Source organism: Echinops telfairi, unplaced genomic scaffold, assembly GCF_000313985.2.
Source record: "Echinops telfairi isolate 266 unplaced genomic scaffold, ASM31398v2 ScPeMD7_60;HRSCAF=208, whole genome shotgun sequence".
Lineage (NCBI taxonomy): Eukaryota > Metazoa > Chordata > Mammalia > Afrosoricida > Tenrecidae > Echinops > Echinops telfairi.
Genome location: NW_022103958.1, coordinates 36,005,428 through 36,023,458, shown reverse-complemented (window position 1 = coordinate 36,023,458; position 18,031 = coordinate 36,005,428). Strand labels below are relative to the sequence as shown.

General features: G+C 43.4%; 1 protein-coding gene across 3 annotated transcripts in view; it reads right to left on the bottom strand.

The window, feature by feature from the left end:
* The window catches only part of SOX6 (SRY-box transcription factor 6), a 655,298-nt gene that overhangs the window by 9,834 nt on the left and 627,433 nt on the right, over positions 1 to 18,031 (bottom strand). For all 3 annotated transcript variants that reach the window (XM_045290980.1, XM_045290981.1, XM_045290982.1), the window contains 2 exons: positions 13,134 to 13,367; positions 10,107 to 10,323 (listed from right to left, as the gene is read on the bottom strand). In XM_045290980.1, coding sequence (XP_045146915.1) covers positions 10,107 to 10,323; positions 13,134 to 13,367 — 451 coding nt within the window. The remainder of the gene's footprint in view (positions 1 to 10,106; positions 10,324 to 13,133; positions 13,368 to 18,031) is intronic.

Here is an 18,031-nt window from a genome sequence, read left to right as displayed (position 1 = left end):
CACTGCGCTGGCAGCCCCAACAACAGCCACCACCACAAAGACCAATTAAAGTGACGCTCACTCAAATTTGAGCACCAAGCCAAAGATGAAGGCATTGAAGAGTTTACTAACTTCGGTAGTCTGAAGCTGATGACCTACTCAACAGGAATTAATGAGCAATTACTGTCAATTGGGATGTGAAAGTTGAAAACTAAGAGGAAGGATTTGAAGGTGGAAAGCATGCCCCGGTGATAGACCAACGCAGGAGACCACATGAAAGAATTTCGTAAGACCAAAGACGGATTCATCACAAATAACTTTCATCAACAACCTAAATTGGCGACTCTACATATGGGACTTGCCAGATGGAATACACAAAACTACAATCCACTACATCTGTGAGCAGAGATGATGGAGCAGTGCAATATAAATAGTCAGGACAAGGCCAGAGGTAGACTGTGCCATAGACTATCAATAGCCCCTGTCCACCTATCCAAATTCAAGGTGAAGCTGAATAAAATTAAAGCAAGTCTATGCAAGCTGAAGTATGACCTTGAGTAGATCTCACCTGGATTTGGAGCCATTTCAGTAATAGACACATTGAGAACGAGTGACTGAAGGCCTGAAGAATTACGGGATGACAAAGGTCAGGAAGGAGACATAATTACGGGATGACAAAGGTCAGGAAGGAGACATGAAAGGACCAAAACGGGTAAGAAAAGCCTCTGAAACTTTCTTCTGAAGACAGAGTCGTTAAAGGAATGAAATGGCGATGTGATAGAACTAAACATAAGATTTTAAAGGGCAACTCAAGAAGCTGAAGAATGGAATGTGCAAAGACCTGGAGTTAGAAAATCAAAATGGAAAAATGGATTGAGCATTTCTCAAACTGCATCTTCAGGTTTGAATATCTTTCTTCTGTTCTTCCAAAAAATATATATATATATGTAGTCACTGTTTCAAAAAGAATTGGTCACACCATTCACCCGTGTCAGGAGGTAGTGCGTGATCAAGAACTGACAGCATTGAATGAAGGAAGATGTTCAAGTTGCGCTGAAGACACTGGGGTGGGGGGGTGGGGGGGGGGCGGAACAGCAGGGGAGGGAAGTAGAAAGATCCCCAGGGAATGATGAGGGTGGACATTGGAGACTGGGGTGGGGGGGTGGGGGGGTGGGGGGAGCTCTAGTGTTGACAGAAAAAAAGAAACAAAAACAATTGCAATGCACCAACAAATAGACACAACAAACAGATCCGATGCTAGAAGCTCTTGTTCATTTACACTAAGAATATTAGAAGCTGCAGAAGAGATCCACACCACGCCCATTCCAAAGAAAGTTGATCCAACAGAACATAGAAATTATTAGACATTATTATTAATATCACATGCAAGTAAAATATTGCTGAAGACAATTTAAAAATGATTGCAGAGAACCACTGGACAACCAGGCTGGATTCAGAAAAGGACATGACATAAAGGCTATCATTTCTGATGCCAGATGAATCTTCGCCAATAAGACGTTTACTTCTGTTTTATTAACCAGGCACAGGATAGTATTGCGGATGGTGGGCATTCTGAACTGTGTGCATGAGGAAGCTGCACCCACACCCAGCGGCAGGACAAGGGGACACTGCATGGCTTAGCTTCAGGAAAGGTCTGCTTCAGGCTTGTAGCCTTTCACCAGGCTTTTTCCATCTGTATGCTGAACCAAAAGGCCCATGGACTGAACCACATGAAGGCTGTACCAACCGGATCGGGGTAAGATTCCTTAACAATTGTGATATACAGCCATTGCAACCTTGTTGATTAAAAGTGAAGAAAACAGGTCACACTTAATGATGGAGATAAAAGATTATAGCCTTCAGCACAGATTGCGGCTCAAGGGAAACAAAACCAACCCCCTTACAGCTGGATCAGTAGCAGCATCAATTGACTCTCTACTTGGACCCCCCATCCAGGTCCGGGAAGCAGCCGTCAGGAAATCAAACCCAATGTGTCATACTGGGAATGCATCTGTCGTGGAAGAGGTACCAGAATGCTCCTTAGAAGCGAGGGTGGGCCAGTTTTGTCTCATATACTTTGGATATATTATCAAGAGGGACAGATGGCTGGAGAAGAACATCATGCTTGGTAAAGGAGATGCTCGGCAAAAAGGAGGAAGACCCTCAGTGGGACGGGTGGACATAGAGGGTGCAACAACGGCTCGTGTGTGGCGGCTCTGAGGATGGCGCACCACCAGGCAGCGTTTCCATACACAGGGTAATACAGCAACAAGGCCTCCTGGGAATCAAGGGGTGTGGCCTGATGCAAGGTTTGGGGCTGTGGAGTCAGATCAATATGAGTTGAAATCTCTGCCAGTTATGGCCTGTGTCTCTTGGGTGGCTAACTATCATCAGAGATATCCCCTACCTTCATCTAAGAACAAAATAATCGAATTTGTTTTATAGGATTGTCACGGAGATTAAATAAGAGAACAGAGTAGAAAATTAGCAAATGCTTATTCCCTTTCTTTCTCTTGCTGGGAAACTGGTATAAATCTCACAGAGAACACCCATCTTCTGAGTCTGAAGGAGCCCAAGGGAATGACAAGGGGCTGCACAGCCTCAAATAACAGGAGTAAAACAAACTCTAGTTCACGGCTCGGCCAGAAAGGGTCTCCTCTCCACCACGGGTGTAAAGAAGGCCATTTGAAATGGGAAAGTGTTTAGGTCTTATGCTGTCTCATGAGAAATTACTTAAAGGGGCTGGGCAGAAAGACTCATACTTAGTTCTGTATGACCGCTTTTCCTTTTCCCCCCCAAAGCTGCATGGTTTCCTGCCTCACCCCTCAGTGTGCCAATGCAGCCTTTTGCTTGACCACCCTATCTACAAGTGTGCCCTGTTATCTGAAAGGCTGCAAACCCTTTCCCTACTTTACTTTTTAAAAAGGTGCTTTTCATGATTTGTTATCTATTCATTCATTGTTTGATCATCCAACTCCCTCCTCCACTACAAATTAAGCTTCATAAGGATAGAGATTTTTCAATGATATGATCCCAGGACCAAGGACAATGCCTGGCATAGAATAGGAGCCACTCAGTAAATGTCTCTCGGGTATCTGCAGGGAATAAACAGAAAGATAAACGAGGAGCTCGTGAACGGACAGAATGGAAAGGAAGGTCAGGGAAACTTAGGAAAGATCTAAAGAAAGTAGCTGGACGACAGGGACTAAGGGTGGTGGAAAAGAAGGTGAATATAAGGATCTTTAGAAATAAGAAATTTGTTTTGAGAGAGGGCAAAGAAAACGCTTCGAGGTAGGCTACAAAGTAGCAGAGATGGTGGTTATGGCTCCATGAAGGAGACAGAACTTTCTAGCTTTGGGAAATGTTCTACAAGGACCTAATTATTTGGGGAAACCCACTGCCAGCAAGTCAATTCGGACTCAGAGCGACCGTACAGGACAGGGTAGAACTGCCCCTGTGGCTGAGCTCCCCTCTCCTTTCCACCAGCCTTCTCACATGGCCAGACTCCTCAAGGGTGGCCGGTTGTCAGTTCTTTTGCAGCGTGATCTCTCTTCCTCTGAGCTGTACTAGCTCTTGTCCATAAACATTAAGATTAGCAATCATCCCCCTGGGGTAGCACTTCCACTGCCATCAAGTTCATGCTGACCCATTTTGACCCCAGAATTGGAAAGTGGATTGCTGCAGATGCACTTAGGATAAAATTTAGCACCCTAAAATGATTTGATCTTCCTTATGATTCAGTTTAAATTTGTTCTCCTTTTTAATACTCTCGGCTTGCTTTTCAATTGAGGCTTTTTAAAATCTGTTTTTGTTTCTGTTTGGTTTTTAATGTTTTTCTGTATATGAAATCCAGGATAGGTACATTTCTAGAGACAGTAACTGGATTAATGGTTCCTTGGGAGTATGGCTGGGAAGGTTGTAGGAAAATGGGGAGCTAATAATGATGAGTACAAGAAGGAAGAAAATAGAACATAACTGTGATGGTGACTGTACAATTCTTCTTGGGGTGATTGAACTATTGAATTGTTTGATGTTAATTATATGCAGTTACATAATCTGCTGTCAACTTGTGAAGGGGTGGAGCCTAGCCTGTCAATCAGGCCATAGCCAATGAAGCTTCTGTGTGGTCCTGTATTCCTCCCTGGATGCGGGAGACACTTTCTGCTTCATCTCCATGCTGATAAGACACATGGAGCTACGCTAGAGCCCTGGAGCTGGAGGAGCCACATGGAGACCCCTGCCAGCACTGAGATGCTTCCACTGCCTCTGGATCCACAAGAATTTCCAGCCACTGGCCTGTGATCTTCCTGTGAAATTCCTCTGAAGAGGAATTTATAGACTGGTATCAGACATATGGGCTAATTTCTGACTTATGGATTTGATCTGGACTGAGCTGGGATGTTTTCTCAATATACAATTACTCTTTGATATAAAGCTCTCTCTTATACATATGAGTTTCCCTGGATCTGTTTCTGTAGTCTACCCAGACTAACACATATGCCAATAAAACTGTTGGAAAAAATAAAAAAAATTATTAAACAAAAACAAGATTAGTACTTCAGCGTACATTACATATAGACTATATGATGTATTTCGTGAGTGTGAATGAATGCATGGAAAACAAATAGAAATTTGTTCATCTGCTTGTGTCTGTGTCTGGCTTCTCCATCATTCCATGAAAGCTTTTTTTGTGTTCAGAAATAATGCTGTCTCTATTATATTAATTGAGTGCAGTGCTGAGCACATAGGCTCAGCAATTCCAAATAGGCTCTGACCAATTGTCTGACTAATCAATTAACAAACTGAGTAACCAGCAAGCAAGCTCAAGCTGAAACTTCAGTTATCACAAGTTATTTTCCTGAAATTCATTTTTCCTTTCCTTTGTAGATCAATGGACAAGTCACAATTCAAACACTGCAGTGTTCAAAAACAGGAATCGCTGGCCAGTGCTGGGCTATGGAAATAATGAATGTGCATATCAAAATCAAAACTGTAGACGCCTATGTGGTGGTATTGTGCAGCAGATCCTACTAGAGATGGCTAAGAACTCTCACTCTGGGCCTGAGCTGTGAGTCTAATCTACCATTGCAGAAGCCCAGCATCGGTGCATGATTTCCAAATCACAGAAATATTTCTAGAGTGTAGTCTAGCTTTGCCAAATGCAAAGGAATTAAATATTTATGTTGGCAAAGTCTCATTGTTTGCTGGCCCCTCAGGCCGCTGCTGGGTCTATGACTGAAAATAGTGAGCCCTGCTTCAGGAGTAGACAAGCCTGTGTGTTTACTACACAGCCCTGTGGTTGAGCTACTGCAGTGTTCTAATACAGCTCTCTTCTTCGGGAGGACACTGTAGTTAGGGGCCAATGAAAACAGTAGCTACTCTCTGCTAATTCCACAATACTTGGAAATATTCCATAGGCTTAACTCAATGCCGTTAGGATGAAGACCAAAGTGCCAAATGTTCAAATCACCTAAAACTTAACACAATAAAAAGAATTTTTGTAATATAATTAAAAATATATTGGGGCAGAGAATTACTCATTAGAATAATATTTACCCTAGAGTTTGCCATGTGCCAGACACTGTTCTGTGTTTCATTTATATTAATTTATTCAGTACTCCCAAGGGTCCTGTGACGTAGGCATCACCCCCCGCCAGCCCCACATTCTACATATGAGGAAACTGAGGCACCAGGAGTTTAAATTGGTTTTGCCAAGTGGTGAGCTCCGAGGAATACATGTTACTATGTAATTAGTTCTCGGAACCAGTCAGAAACAGATCTAGCCAGCCTTTAAGCCAGAGCAGCCTGGTTCAAGAATTCTTAGTTTTAGCCATGACACTATATGGCCTCTAAGCAATTTGTAGGTTCTAATTGAGAGGTATGTGTAATAGCAGACAAGAACATGTGTTTCAGATTGAGATAAGCTTGGTTCAAACTTCTTTTCTGCCATGTATTAAGCTCTGCGGTTTAGGACAAATCATTTAACATCTCTGAGCTTGTGTGGATCGATCCTCTACTGGGGATGATACTACCTTGCCATTTGTTGCATTTGCAAACGATGTAACTCAGTCAGTATGGTACATACGTGTAACTGGAGTGAGCAGTCGATAATGAAAATGAAGCTACAAACAGTGCTGCTGCTCGGAGCTGCCCAGTTGATTTCCACACTGCGACGCTGATGACAGGGAAAGACTGCCCCACAGGGTTGTCCAGGCTCTGATCTTTGCCGGAGCAGAGCACCCCGTCTTTCTCCCCCAGAGCTACTGGGTGAGTTTGCTCACCATCCGTGCAGCCAGCAACTGAGCGCTGACCCACTGTGCCATCAGGGCTTCTGATTGAAATATAACCCAAGTTTGTTGTTTCACACTTTTTGTGTTAGTTAACAGGTCGATGGTTGAAGAACATTTTTAAGCATTGACGCACACACTTCAAGGTTTTTTGGGGGTGGGGGTGAGGAGACATTCTTGTAGCTCTATGCACCTTAATGAAATAGCCTCATTAGGAGTAATCCAAAAATCTGACGTTTAGCCTACCAATTGAAAGGGTTAAATCCAAGGTAAGAGCTAACCTGACTAGCCCATGCTATTGGTGCGTTCATTTTATAACTAAGTCAAAAGAGGAAGAATAAAGTAATTCGTCAGCTCGTTGGGGAGTCAGTAAAATGCAGCACAACACTGAGCAGTGTATGTAATTTTATTGGCTTGAAAGTTATGCATGTCTTTTCAAAATCAGCTATAAAAATTGATTTTACCCCCATCCCATCAAGAAATCAATAGCAATCTTTGAGTTTCTCATTTGTTTTTCTCCCTACTCCTCTTGTAATAATCACACATCTAATGGAGATCAATTTCCAAAGAAAAAACCTCAAGAATTAATAATCTATCAAATACAGCTACTTAGAGGATAAAATAATTCCCAAGCAGAAATATTACTTTATGCGGCAAGTACTACCAAAGTAGGCCATAGAAAAATGGTTAGGATTAAAGATTAATTATAACGAGGGAGGGAGGGGGAGGAGAAAAAAATGAGGAGCTGATACCAAGGGCTCAAGTAGAAAGACAGTGCTTTGAAAATGCTGATGCAACATATGTACAAATGTGCTCGACGCAATGGATGGATGGATGTACTGTGATAAGAGTTGTATGAGCCCCCAATAAAATGATTTTTAAAAAAGATTAACTCTCACAAAGCATTGCGATCATCTGCCTGCACATCTGTAGCCCCATCCCAGTCTAAAGTAGTCCTCTCATGAAGGATTTTCCTGGAATGACAGGGGATGCTTGGTCTGTACATTCTAAAGCACCTTGGCTGCCATCGCTCTTGCTCGAATAGCTCAGCCATATACATGACTGCCACAGTAGGGCTTTCAGACATCTCTTGATACGGAGCCACATGATGGGGGCAGTTTGAGATACTCCTTGGGGTGTCAGTCATGTGGGGTGATGGAGACGCAGGCACCTTGATGTGAACCTAGGCCCTCTCTCTTGTCCCAGCAGTCATTGGACCTCTCAGGACCTCCATTTCTTTATGTTTTGAAAAGTAACATGATGTAGTAGATAGAAAACATCTGGATAGTAGATGCTATTAGGTTATTTTTAACCTTTTATTTTACATGAATTTTGACGTGTGGAGATATTTTCATCCAGAGTTGTTTTTAATGTGCATCTTTGATAAAATGGACCAAATTAAATAGAATTACTGCAATCTTGTATTTTCCAGTGGGCATCAGAGAAGGGAAAAGAGCACCTGTGACAGCCTGCCAGGTTAGGGCAAAGACGTCGCATGAAGTACCATTAGGACATGATACAGTAGAAGGGCTGGAATCAAGGGCTGCAAATGTAAATTTTGTACATGTTCTAACCCATGAGCTCTGGTGGTGCCATGGTTAAGTGCTCATTGGCTGACCAAAAGGTCAGTGGTTCAAATCCACCTGCTGCTCAGAGGGAGAGGGTGCGGCAATCTCTTTTGTAGAGATTACAATCTTGAGACCATGCTGGGGCTACCCTACTCTGCCCTGCCGTCAGCACCGACATGAAGGTCAAGGGTTTGGACTTGGGTTTATTCGCTCTTCAAGTGATGTGAGATGCAGCATGGAAATTTACTAACAGAATTTAAAGTAGACAGCATCGCACAATCTTAAAGGAGTATTCAGTTGCCTGGGGCCACACTACCTGAAATCTACTATGGACTGGTGTTCTTTCAGACATTCTCCATCATGCGAATTGTTGTTGTTCTCAGGTCTTTCAAATCAGTTCTGACTCACAATGACTCCACTGGGCAGAAGGAAGCACCAGCCGGTTCGGCGCCGTCCTCACGCAATCATGGGAGTAGCCTAATGATAGCGCGCTGTACCTTTTTGTTGCTGTTAAAAGCGTGATGTTTAAAAATATTTTTATAGAGGGGATTTTGGTAGTCCTATTTTGACATGTTTTCATTTGTTAATAAATTGGGGTCCAATCCTGAAATAATAAGGTGGCTTAAGCTTCTGTTTATAGCTGAAAGGTTCTGCTACTGTATAAAGAAATCCATTGATTATCACGGGAGGCAAAAGGAAATATAATTTTACTGTGATAGCAAGTGCATATTGAATAATAATGATAACAGGAGTTAATCTTTATTGATGCCATCTTTACTGTTTGCCAGGCACTATGGAAAGTACTTTTAAAACCACTGGCTTAGGGAGTCCTGTGAATGAGGTACTAGTCTGCTCTGCTTTGCCCACACACAAAAACAGCAGCTTAGAAAAAGGCTTCCTCAAGCAGGTGACTCAGTCGGTATTTGAACTCCACTAGTCAAACTCCGTGCTGGAGCCCTGGTGGCTTAGTGGGTTAGGCCTTGGGCTGCTAGCTGCAAGGTCAACAGTTCTAAACCACCAGTTGCTCTGCTGGAGAAAGGTAAGTCTTCCTACTCTTGGAAACCCACAGGAGCAGTCCCACGCTGTCCTGTAGGATTACTATGAGTCAGAATGGGCTCAATGGCAGCGGGTTTGGCTTTTGGTGTTCGAAGTCAAACTGCAAAGTGCGTGCTCCTCTGGACAACACCCTAGGGTACCATAGTGAGCCACGGCCCAGACTCCCTTAATGAGCTTCTTTTGGGTTTGCTTTTGTGACCATTTACTTTTCCAAATTAATGTTATCCTTTTCTACACATGCTTCTGAGACCAACTTTTTGTTCCATGGGGTTCTATTTTGAGTGTCTTTAAAAATAAGCAGCAATGACTTCCCCGTTCTCCACCTTAAAGTGAGACTTCTTATTTCTCTGGGAGAGGCCGGCTCCTCAGTTCTCTAAATCCCCCACTTCTCGCCTCTCTCTGACCTATTTATGAGTGTCTCCCAGCTGCTCCTGGCCTGGGTCTCCAGGTGGCCCTCTTGCTGGCCCCCCAGGGACAACTGGCACTTCCAGGTTTAGTCGGCTGTGATGTACAGGCATCTGTGTCCCCACTTATCCTGACTACTGCGGTTACAAAGGGCCTCTGCTGAATGCAGACAGCTAGTCAGCCAAGTTGAAATTTAGACCAGAAATCTATTACCTAATTTTTAAACAAAATGACATGAAATCAGACTTGAAGATATCAAAAACATGTCTCGTAGTATGTGATTTAAGCAAGAAAATCCACATTGTTACTGCTTCGACCACAGAATAATTTACTGCAATGGGAGTTCTGGATCTTACGCCAAAAAATGAGGTCCTCTAACCAATGTCAAGGTCAATTAGCTTGTGGGAGAGCCCACAACAAAAGCAGACTATTGTGATTAGAGTCAGAAGCACCACCCAAAGATGCTGGAAAGCTTCTGGAGATTTCTCTAAGGTTGGTTTGTAATTCCCCCCCTCCCTGTGTTTAACTAAACTCCCAGAGACTCTGTGTGTGGGCACTGAACATTTTAGATTAATCTGGGAGACAATGAAAGGGGTGATCAGTTGGGGATGGGCCGTTGTAGTTTGCTTTAACTTTAGCAGAGCCTGGCTGCAAGGCTGCACACCTGTGACTATGCAAGGATTATTATGACCAAGCCCTCCAGTGTGCCACCGCCACCTCCCCCTTCCCCAGTCGCCTTCTCAAACACACTGCCACTAGCCATCTTGCAGTTTCTGGGAAAGGCCAGGTGGCTAAAGGCAGGCATACTTACCCCACAGTGAAGAACTGCCTCATCTCCTGTCTCCGAGACCTCATCAATTGCTTATACTCCCCAATCCGGAGCTTTTTGCCATCAACAATGCAGGTGCGTTTCGGCCGGGGTTTGTATTTATAGTTTGGGTACTTCTCTAAGTGAATCTTGCTTAGTCGGGCCTGCTCTTCATAATAAGGTTGCTTCTCCTGGTTGGACATGGATTTCCAGCGAGACCCTAGACATAAAAACAACCCTAAGTACCCAAATGGCCAAGGTAACATATGCCAAGCAAGTAAGATTAGAAATAGCCTGTGCCACCGCTCCACTCACCTGTGCTCCAGGTAACTTCTGCTTATCACAGCCTGTGGAGCCCAACGACTCTTGGACTAGAGGGCAACAAATAACTTTGTGCGTGGTGCTTTGACTAGGCTCCTTCTCTCAGTAATGGAAAGCTGATGCTACACACAAAATGTTTTAAAGCTTATCTCTGCTGCGTGAAGACCTTCTCCTACACAAGAGCCTTCCCTCCATCCCTGTCTTCCAAATGGGAGAGGAGTCTCAACTTCCTCAGCATCCTTTCAAGAAGCTCAGGAACATCTCTCCTGGTCCCACAAAGTCGCACATCTTCCACACAGCCAGCATCTGGAACGAAGCTAGCCTTTGCTAACATGTCAGCATGTGTTGACATTCTTCCATAAATAAAACTACTGTGCACACTGCCTCCCCTGGCCTAGGGTACTTTAAAAAGTCTGAGCTCTGCTTAAGGAATTACAGCGCTAGAGCCAGAAGGCACTGCTGCAATTTCATTTCTATTCTACTGTCAAGCACTGTCGGTGCCCATCCCAAGCTGTCCCAGTAGAAGCAGAGGTGGTCTCCGCACTAGGAAAGCCCAACTTAACAGACAAGTAGTCCCTGCCCTTTCAGTGATATCAATTCACTCTCACGTTGGAAAAGCCAATCGACCCTTCCTCGCACCACATCCGTCATCAGATCGCCTTCCCATGCTGCACAGGCAGCTCCTCAATCACTGGAAAGGCTTCAAGCCCTTCTTGCACTCAAGCCCGGCTGAATAAGAACTGCAGGCACTTGTCCCGACCTATCTCCACATTAGCCTGAAGGCCACACTTGGGGGCGGATCTCATTCGTAACCCGGGGACCGTTATGCAGAACAATTTAAAATGCGGCTTATACAAGAAGAAGGAACAGTACTCGCTTCTCTAATATTGTTTACAAAGAATTATCTAAACGCTTGACGAAGAAGGGATGTGTTTTTTATATGTATCAAATTGCGTTTGTGCGTCTCGCTGGTGAATAAAGCGCTAACAGCTGTGCTGACGGGATGCTCGCGATCCTGCAGGGGAGATTTGTCATACGTAAACAAATGGAAAAGCGGTACACATATTCTCTGGAGACAGCAGGGGCCTAGTTTGCTTTCACAGCACATCCATCCCTGATGAGCTGGGCAGAAGGTCCGCATGGCATTGTGTGCCAGTGACTCCCGTGCCCAAGGCCCCAGTGGACAGAGAATTCTTGGTACTCCTAAAATGCGTGTGCTTTGAAGTTTGTATTTTAGTGAATGCACTTACTATACTCTTAATAACTCCCCCCCACACACAAAATGCCCACCAATAACACAGATTCCCACAGCTGCCAAAATAGAAACAGAGAGGTCCTATGCTCGCTTGAAAGCTTCCTTGGGCTGCTACGAAAATAGCAACAGGGAGGGGGGAAGCCAAAAACACAGGCACAGTTCAGAGTCGGATATCAAACTTTAAGGCAGAGAAACGGTTTTAGAATGCCTTGAAAATATGAAACAGATATATAAAATACATATCTCTGTAACGATGCAAGTATAACCCCAGATAATTGTGAAGGACGTGTCTTTTATCTCTCTTGAAATTCAAAAGACAAGAGGCAAAAAGACCATGAGGAAGAAGAAAAGCCTGGATGGGTTTTTAGCATCGGTACCACTAGTCAATCATCCGTGTGTTTTTACATCTTCTTAGAGGTCACTGCCTCAAAATGTCTCCGGATCAAGTTAAAGTATTTATCTAGTGACAAAACATGTGTATTTGTGTATGTCCAGATCACTGATATTTATTCAGGTTAAATATTTATTGCTTTTGAACAAAACATTTGAAAAATTAAAACCACAGTTTAAGTCTCTAATGTTTTTCAGCTTCTTCAATGGCTTCCTGAGAGACGGCACATCAGGACAGCTTAAGCAGAACAGTTCTTTCTGTGTTTTGCTTTCTAAAGAGGAAACATGTTGACGGTAAAGCTGGCATGGTGAATAAAATATGTTCAATATGTTCAGCACAATAATTCCAAACTGTAGAAGCTGCACCAGGCAAACTTGATATGGGTAGGACGAGGCCTCAGTTTAATCCTGAGAAACAGGAGACTCACCCTGGCAATTTACCACAGAAGGGGCCTCGGCCCTGTGGTGTCTGCATTTAACTCACTGCTATGAAATTTGAACTAGTCATATCTTATTAACATGAATGTAGCTTTATTTTATAAGTTTTAAAGTTATCTTTAGAGGCCCTGCTCTGTATTCCATGAATTTCACACCCTTTGGGGGCTCGCTCCTAGGCCTGGGTGGATTCCTTTGATGGGGCACGTCAGCCTAAGGAGAGTGAAGCAGAAAACTGTCGAGTCTGTGAGAATGTCCAAGAATTTGGAGCAACCTATGATGTTAAGATGACAGCAAGAAAAAAGATAGAGCTTTTCCCCATGATTCCTGTCTATCAGCGACTTCTCAAGAGATGCCAAATACATAGTATTAACACGTATTATAAATAGTTTTGTCTCAAAAAATTTTTTTTGGGGGGGCGGGGCACCTGTGGGAATCATACTCCAACTTTCAACACGGAGGTTGGGCACGGGGAGTGCGGCCTCACAAAGACTTCAGGCTTGCTGCAGTCGCTGACTGAAGTCCAGCTGAGGCCTGCAAACCAGTCTCTTCCAGGAGCCGACGTGTGCCCCAGCGTTTCCCCCTGGGACACTCACAGGGAGAAGACCGGCCGCAGCGGCTGCACTCACCTAATATTTTGCTAATGTTGGAGTTATGCATGTCGGGAAAGGCCTGAAGGATTTTCCTCCTCTCATCCTTCGCCCAAACCATGAATGCATTCATTGGTCGCTTGATGTGTGGCTCACTGCTGGCACGGCCGCGGGCATCCCTGTAGACTCGTGCTTCCGCCACAGTGGCACCTCCTGTTGGCCAACAATAATACTGCTGTAGTTTAGCTGCAGAGCCATTCATTGCTTTACTTCCTGTAATGTCAGGGCAGGAAGAACAAGATGGGTGCAAAGCATTATTATCTGGAGAATGCAACACAGCTTGCTGCCTGGCTCCCCTCAATTTCCGAGTGACCTCTTGGAAGCCAAAGTTTTGAAGGACACTGCCGAAGACACACCCTTCTGATGCAGGTTCTCAGACACACTGAGCAGAATTAAGTTTGCATATTTCTCATTGACCTTGAACATTCACTTAGGGCCCCGGTGGTGCAGTGGTTACACAGTAAGCTGCATACCATAGGTCAACAGTTCAAACCCACTGGCTACCTCACCGGAGAAAGATGGGGCGGGGCTACTCCTATAAAGATCACAGCCTCAGAGACCTTATGGGGCAGTTCTACCTTGGTTTTTAAAAAATTTTCAAGATCATTTTACTGGAGGTGCTTACACTCTTATAACTCTTATAATGATGTACTGTATAATCCACACATCAATTGTTGAAGCCTATTTTCTACCTTGCCTTATATTGTTGCTGTGAGTCGGAATCCACTCAGTGGATGTGGCACATTTACTACGATCAATTCTGTGCAATGATAAAGCAATGATTGTTTTTATTTTATGGTACACTAACTTGCTGGAATTCCTTCCTTCAGCAGCCGACCCTGAGCTTCTCATTGGAGCCTCATTTGCCACTAGATTTCCCCCTGCTCCCTCACAACACGGGCCGCCTGCTGTTCTCCTCACGCCCGGAGGACCCTTCTCTTAGTGGGCAACACTCAGTCCCACGACTCCTTCAAATCCTACTGAGATATTGGTGAGTTTGAAAAATATTAACTGAACAATGACTATGAAGTAAGTTGTATGAAAGTTACTACAGGAACAAATATGAATAAAATGGCCACCAAGAGTTCAGAAGGGAACAGAGGCTCAAGACAGAGCGTGGGAAGGCATGCAACAATGAAGTAAACAGATTAAGAGAGCACCTGCCAGGACTGGCAGCAAATACTCTCTGAGAGAGGTGATGTCTCTGTTGAGTCTTGGAAGATGTGTAGGAAGTAGCAGGTGATGGGACAGTGCAGAAACGACGGATGGGAAGGACAATGGGAAAAGAAACACATCCCAATGATACTCCACAGGCTGCCGCATCCCTGTTCCCTCCGCTCTCCAGGCTCCACAGTAATCACTTGTTTTAAGCAACTAACTCCCAATTATCTTTCTACCCCAAATATTGGCTAAATATTTCTTGAATAAAAAAATTGTTTGGCTTTCAACTTATATGCAAAAGCAGTAAAAAAGAGATATTTGTTTAAAGAATCTTGATTAATTTTTTTGTTGAGGTTACTTCTCTAACATGAAAGAACTATGAAATTATGTCTAAATTGCTATCATTGTATAGTTTCATAAGAGTGGACTCCAGTAGCATACTAGACTGAGCTCTCCTTGAGGGCAGGGACTGAGGCTTGTATGCTGCTGTATCCTAGGATCCAGCAAAGTACCTCGCACACAGAACTCCAATTCATAAACTTGATGAATAAACGAATGACTGATTGACTATACCCATATGGCACTCCTGTTTGGTTTGAACATGCATGCATGGCACACAGAGGTGAGCTTTGCAATGTGATGACTACTGCCTGTCTTCCTGTAGACTAAACGCTAAATACAAAGTGGATGGACTGACTGATGGCTTCAGCCAAGGCTTAATGGCATCAACTGGAAATCTTTACCCCCAAAAGCTTAAAATCAAGATACACATGAAAACTAACATCTTTATGTTTCTAGAAAAAATTAAATCCTTTCAGCTCAGTTGAGTTATTTTACAGGAACAACATGACACAATCAATCTTTGGCCCTTCTACTTTATTTCTAGATATCTTGATTAAATAGAAATTTGTTTGTGTCAAGGCTCGTAATAAATTACAACATTAAAGTGCACTATTATTTGGCAAATATGACCATCATTTACTGCAAACAAAAGGCAGGATTAAAGGGCCACACTGGCTAACAAGGAGAACTCTTTTCTAAACATGAAAGGTGATGGGGTGGGGGAAGGGCACTCTCTGAAGATGATGCAAAAATAACATATTTTATAAACAGCCCTTCTTCCAGGTCTGCATGACAAAACAATCCCTTATATGAAACGCTCAGATCCCGAGATGCATAACTAATATGCTACCTTTTTGCCACCATACCCACAGTACATTAATTTCATTTAAAATTCACTGACCATACAGGATAAATTGATTTCACTTTATGTGGCTTTGACAGCCATGTTTGTTGTGCAGTGAAATGTAGTGTAGCTTCCAGCTGACAATATCCATCAACACGGGGCGTTATGCTGACTGCTGGGCCAGATGAAGGCATCCATTACTCTGGGAGTGAAACACTCATTCCGATACGACAGCATCTTCTCCTGAGGATCACCATGGTAATTTATGACGCCCCCAGTGCCATTCTTCTACAACTGACATGGATTCAGCAATTTATATACTTGCATGCATACACATAAAAGCAGACAGGTTTGTCGAGAATGTCAGATGCAAAACCATTTCAATATAATTCTAAGTTAACTACTGTGCCACAGGTGACTACCATTTGAGGTCTGGTTTCATTGCCATAACTTTCTCTCCACTGCAAAACCAAATAGCCAACTTCCATTCATGTAGCCACTCTGAATATATATCTCATTGTGAATGGGAAGGTTTTTAATCTACAGACTAATAGGGATCACACTGGGTATTCAGACTCTGGCTTTCCTATAGAGAGAGATCCTAGATTCTCCATTCCAAATTGATGGGCTTCTTCAGCCCTGTCATCCTTAGGCCCAGTCCTTTTCCTTGCCCTCTTGGTCGCATCTTTCCTCCTACATCTTCCTACAAAATCTATCCTTTCCCTAATAGCAGGGCTCAGAGCCCACCTCCACTAGCTTCTTACATGGACCTTGTCCCTTCCATCCCAGTATATACTATCTGTACCATGCTGACTGACACAGCAGAGCTTATAAAGCATTTTCCCAGAAATGGAGAAATTCAACCACAGTGCACAGTATAAAAATGAGAACAAGGAAAAAGAAAATCTCTTGGACATGTTCACTTGTCCTCCTTTTCTTTCCCTCTTCTTTCCTGCAGAGACAATTTAGTGTAAAAATAATAGCAGGATCCTAAGCAACCAGAAATGTCATATGAGAATAACCAAGATTTAGGAAGAAGAGCCTTACTTCGGCCACTTATAAGTCTGCCACCTTTAAAATTGTACATGGCATATTATTAAGCATCAACTTTAGCAACAACTCTACCAATTTTCAGTATCTTACTCCCACAGAGTGGCTGCTGGGTTTGAACCATCAAACTTTCAGTTAGCAGCTACCTGCTTTAACCATTGTACCACCAGAGCAGATAGAAGAATAAAGACAGTGAAGCTATGGAGAGAAAACAGAAACAACGAAGGCAAAGACCTCCTAAGAAAGCTGTGATTTTGAGCATCTACAGAGAAGACTAAAAGTGACGTTTTCTAGATGGGTTGGGAAAAAAGATCAGTCACCATCATAGCCTATTGTAACGGTACTGAACTCATCCCCAGAGAGGCCCCTTCCTCAGTGAATTCAAAAGGTAACGTGAGTGAGTGTATGTATGGGGGGGGTACCCCCACACACAAAAAAACAGAATTTGTTTCAAGCTATGTCTTTAATTTTTTTTTTTTTTACAAAACAACCTTGTCACCTTCAAAGTACTCTCCATTACACTTAATACATTTGTCAGATCTGCAATTCCATTCTTGGAAACATTTTTCCAACTCATCTGTTTGGATAGCTGACAGCCCCTCCCTAATTTTTTCCCCTCCCCTCTTCTATGGCATCAAATCGCTGTCATTTCATGTCCCTCTGCATTCGCAGAAACAAGAAGTCTCATGGAGTGAGGTCAGGTGAGAAAGATGTGTGGGGCAAGAGAGGCATGCTGTTTGGGGCCACAAACTGGCGCACTGAGATGGCTGTGTGAGCAGGTGCATTGTCTGCAGCAAAAGCAGTCCCCTGTCTGCAACAAATCAGGCCTTTTTGGGTCACACACTGTTATGCCATCTTTTCAGAACCTCTAAATAGGAAGGTTGATCAACAGTTTGACCTTGTAAACAAACTCCAAATGTACTACCAGTCAGCATTGTCATCTGTTCAGGAAGTTGACAGATGTCCAGAATGAGATTTGTCATCAGTCAACCTTTTTTGAAATGAGAAAACTACTCACACACTTGAGTTTCTTCCCAAAGCACTGTCCTTATAAGCTGTGTTCAACACCCAACTGTTTCTGAAGTATTTTCCAGATCAGGAAACAAACTTTCACAGCCCACGCTGTTCTAAAACAAGGTTCGAGTACAACTGCTTTTATGAAAAAATTCACCGTGACCAGAGAGACCTTCCCAAGGCAACACCGCTGGGTGCACTAACTGGCAGCGAGTTGCTTGCTGCTCACCTACTGGGGAAAATGTATCCGCTCTGCCAAGCACAACTCCAGTTTGTTTGTTTGTTGGAGTGGGGGGCGGGGCGGAGTGGACAACCCCTCCTATATAGTTCTCTCTCAGGAGAGACTCAGGCTAATTTGATTTCATGTTTTGTAATCATTTAATTATGTATTAATTCAGGGAAGACTTCACACACATTTTAGATGTGCTTTGTATTGTGATGGGGTATACAAAGGTAAATAACATAT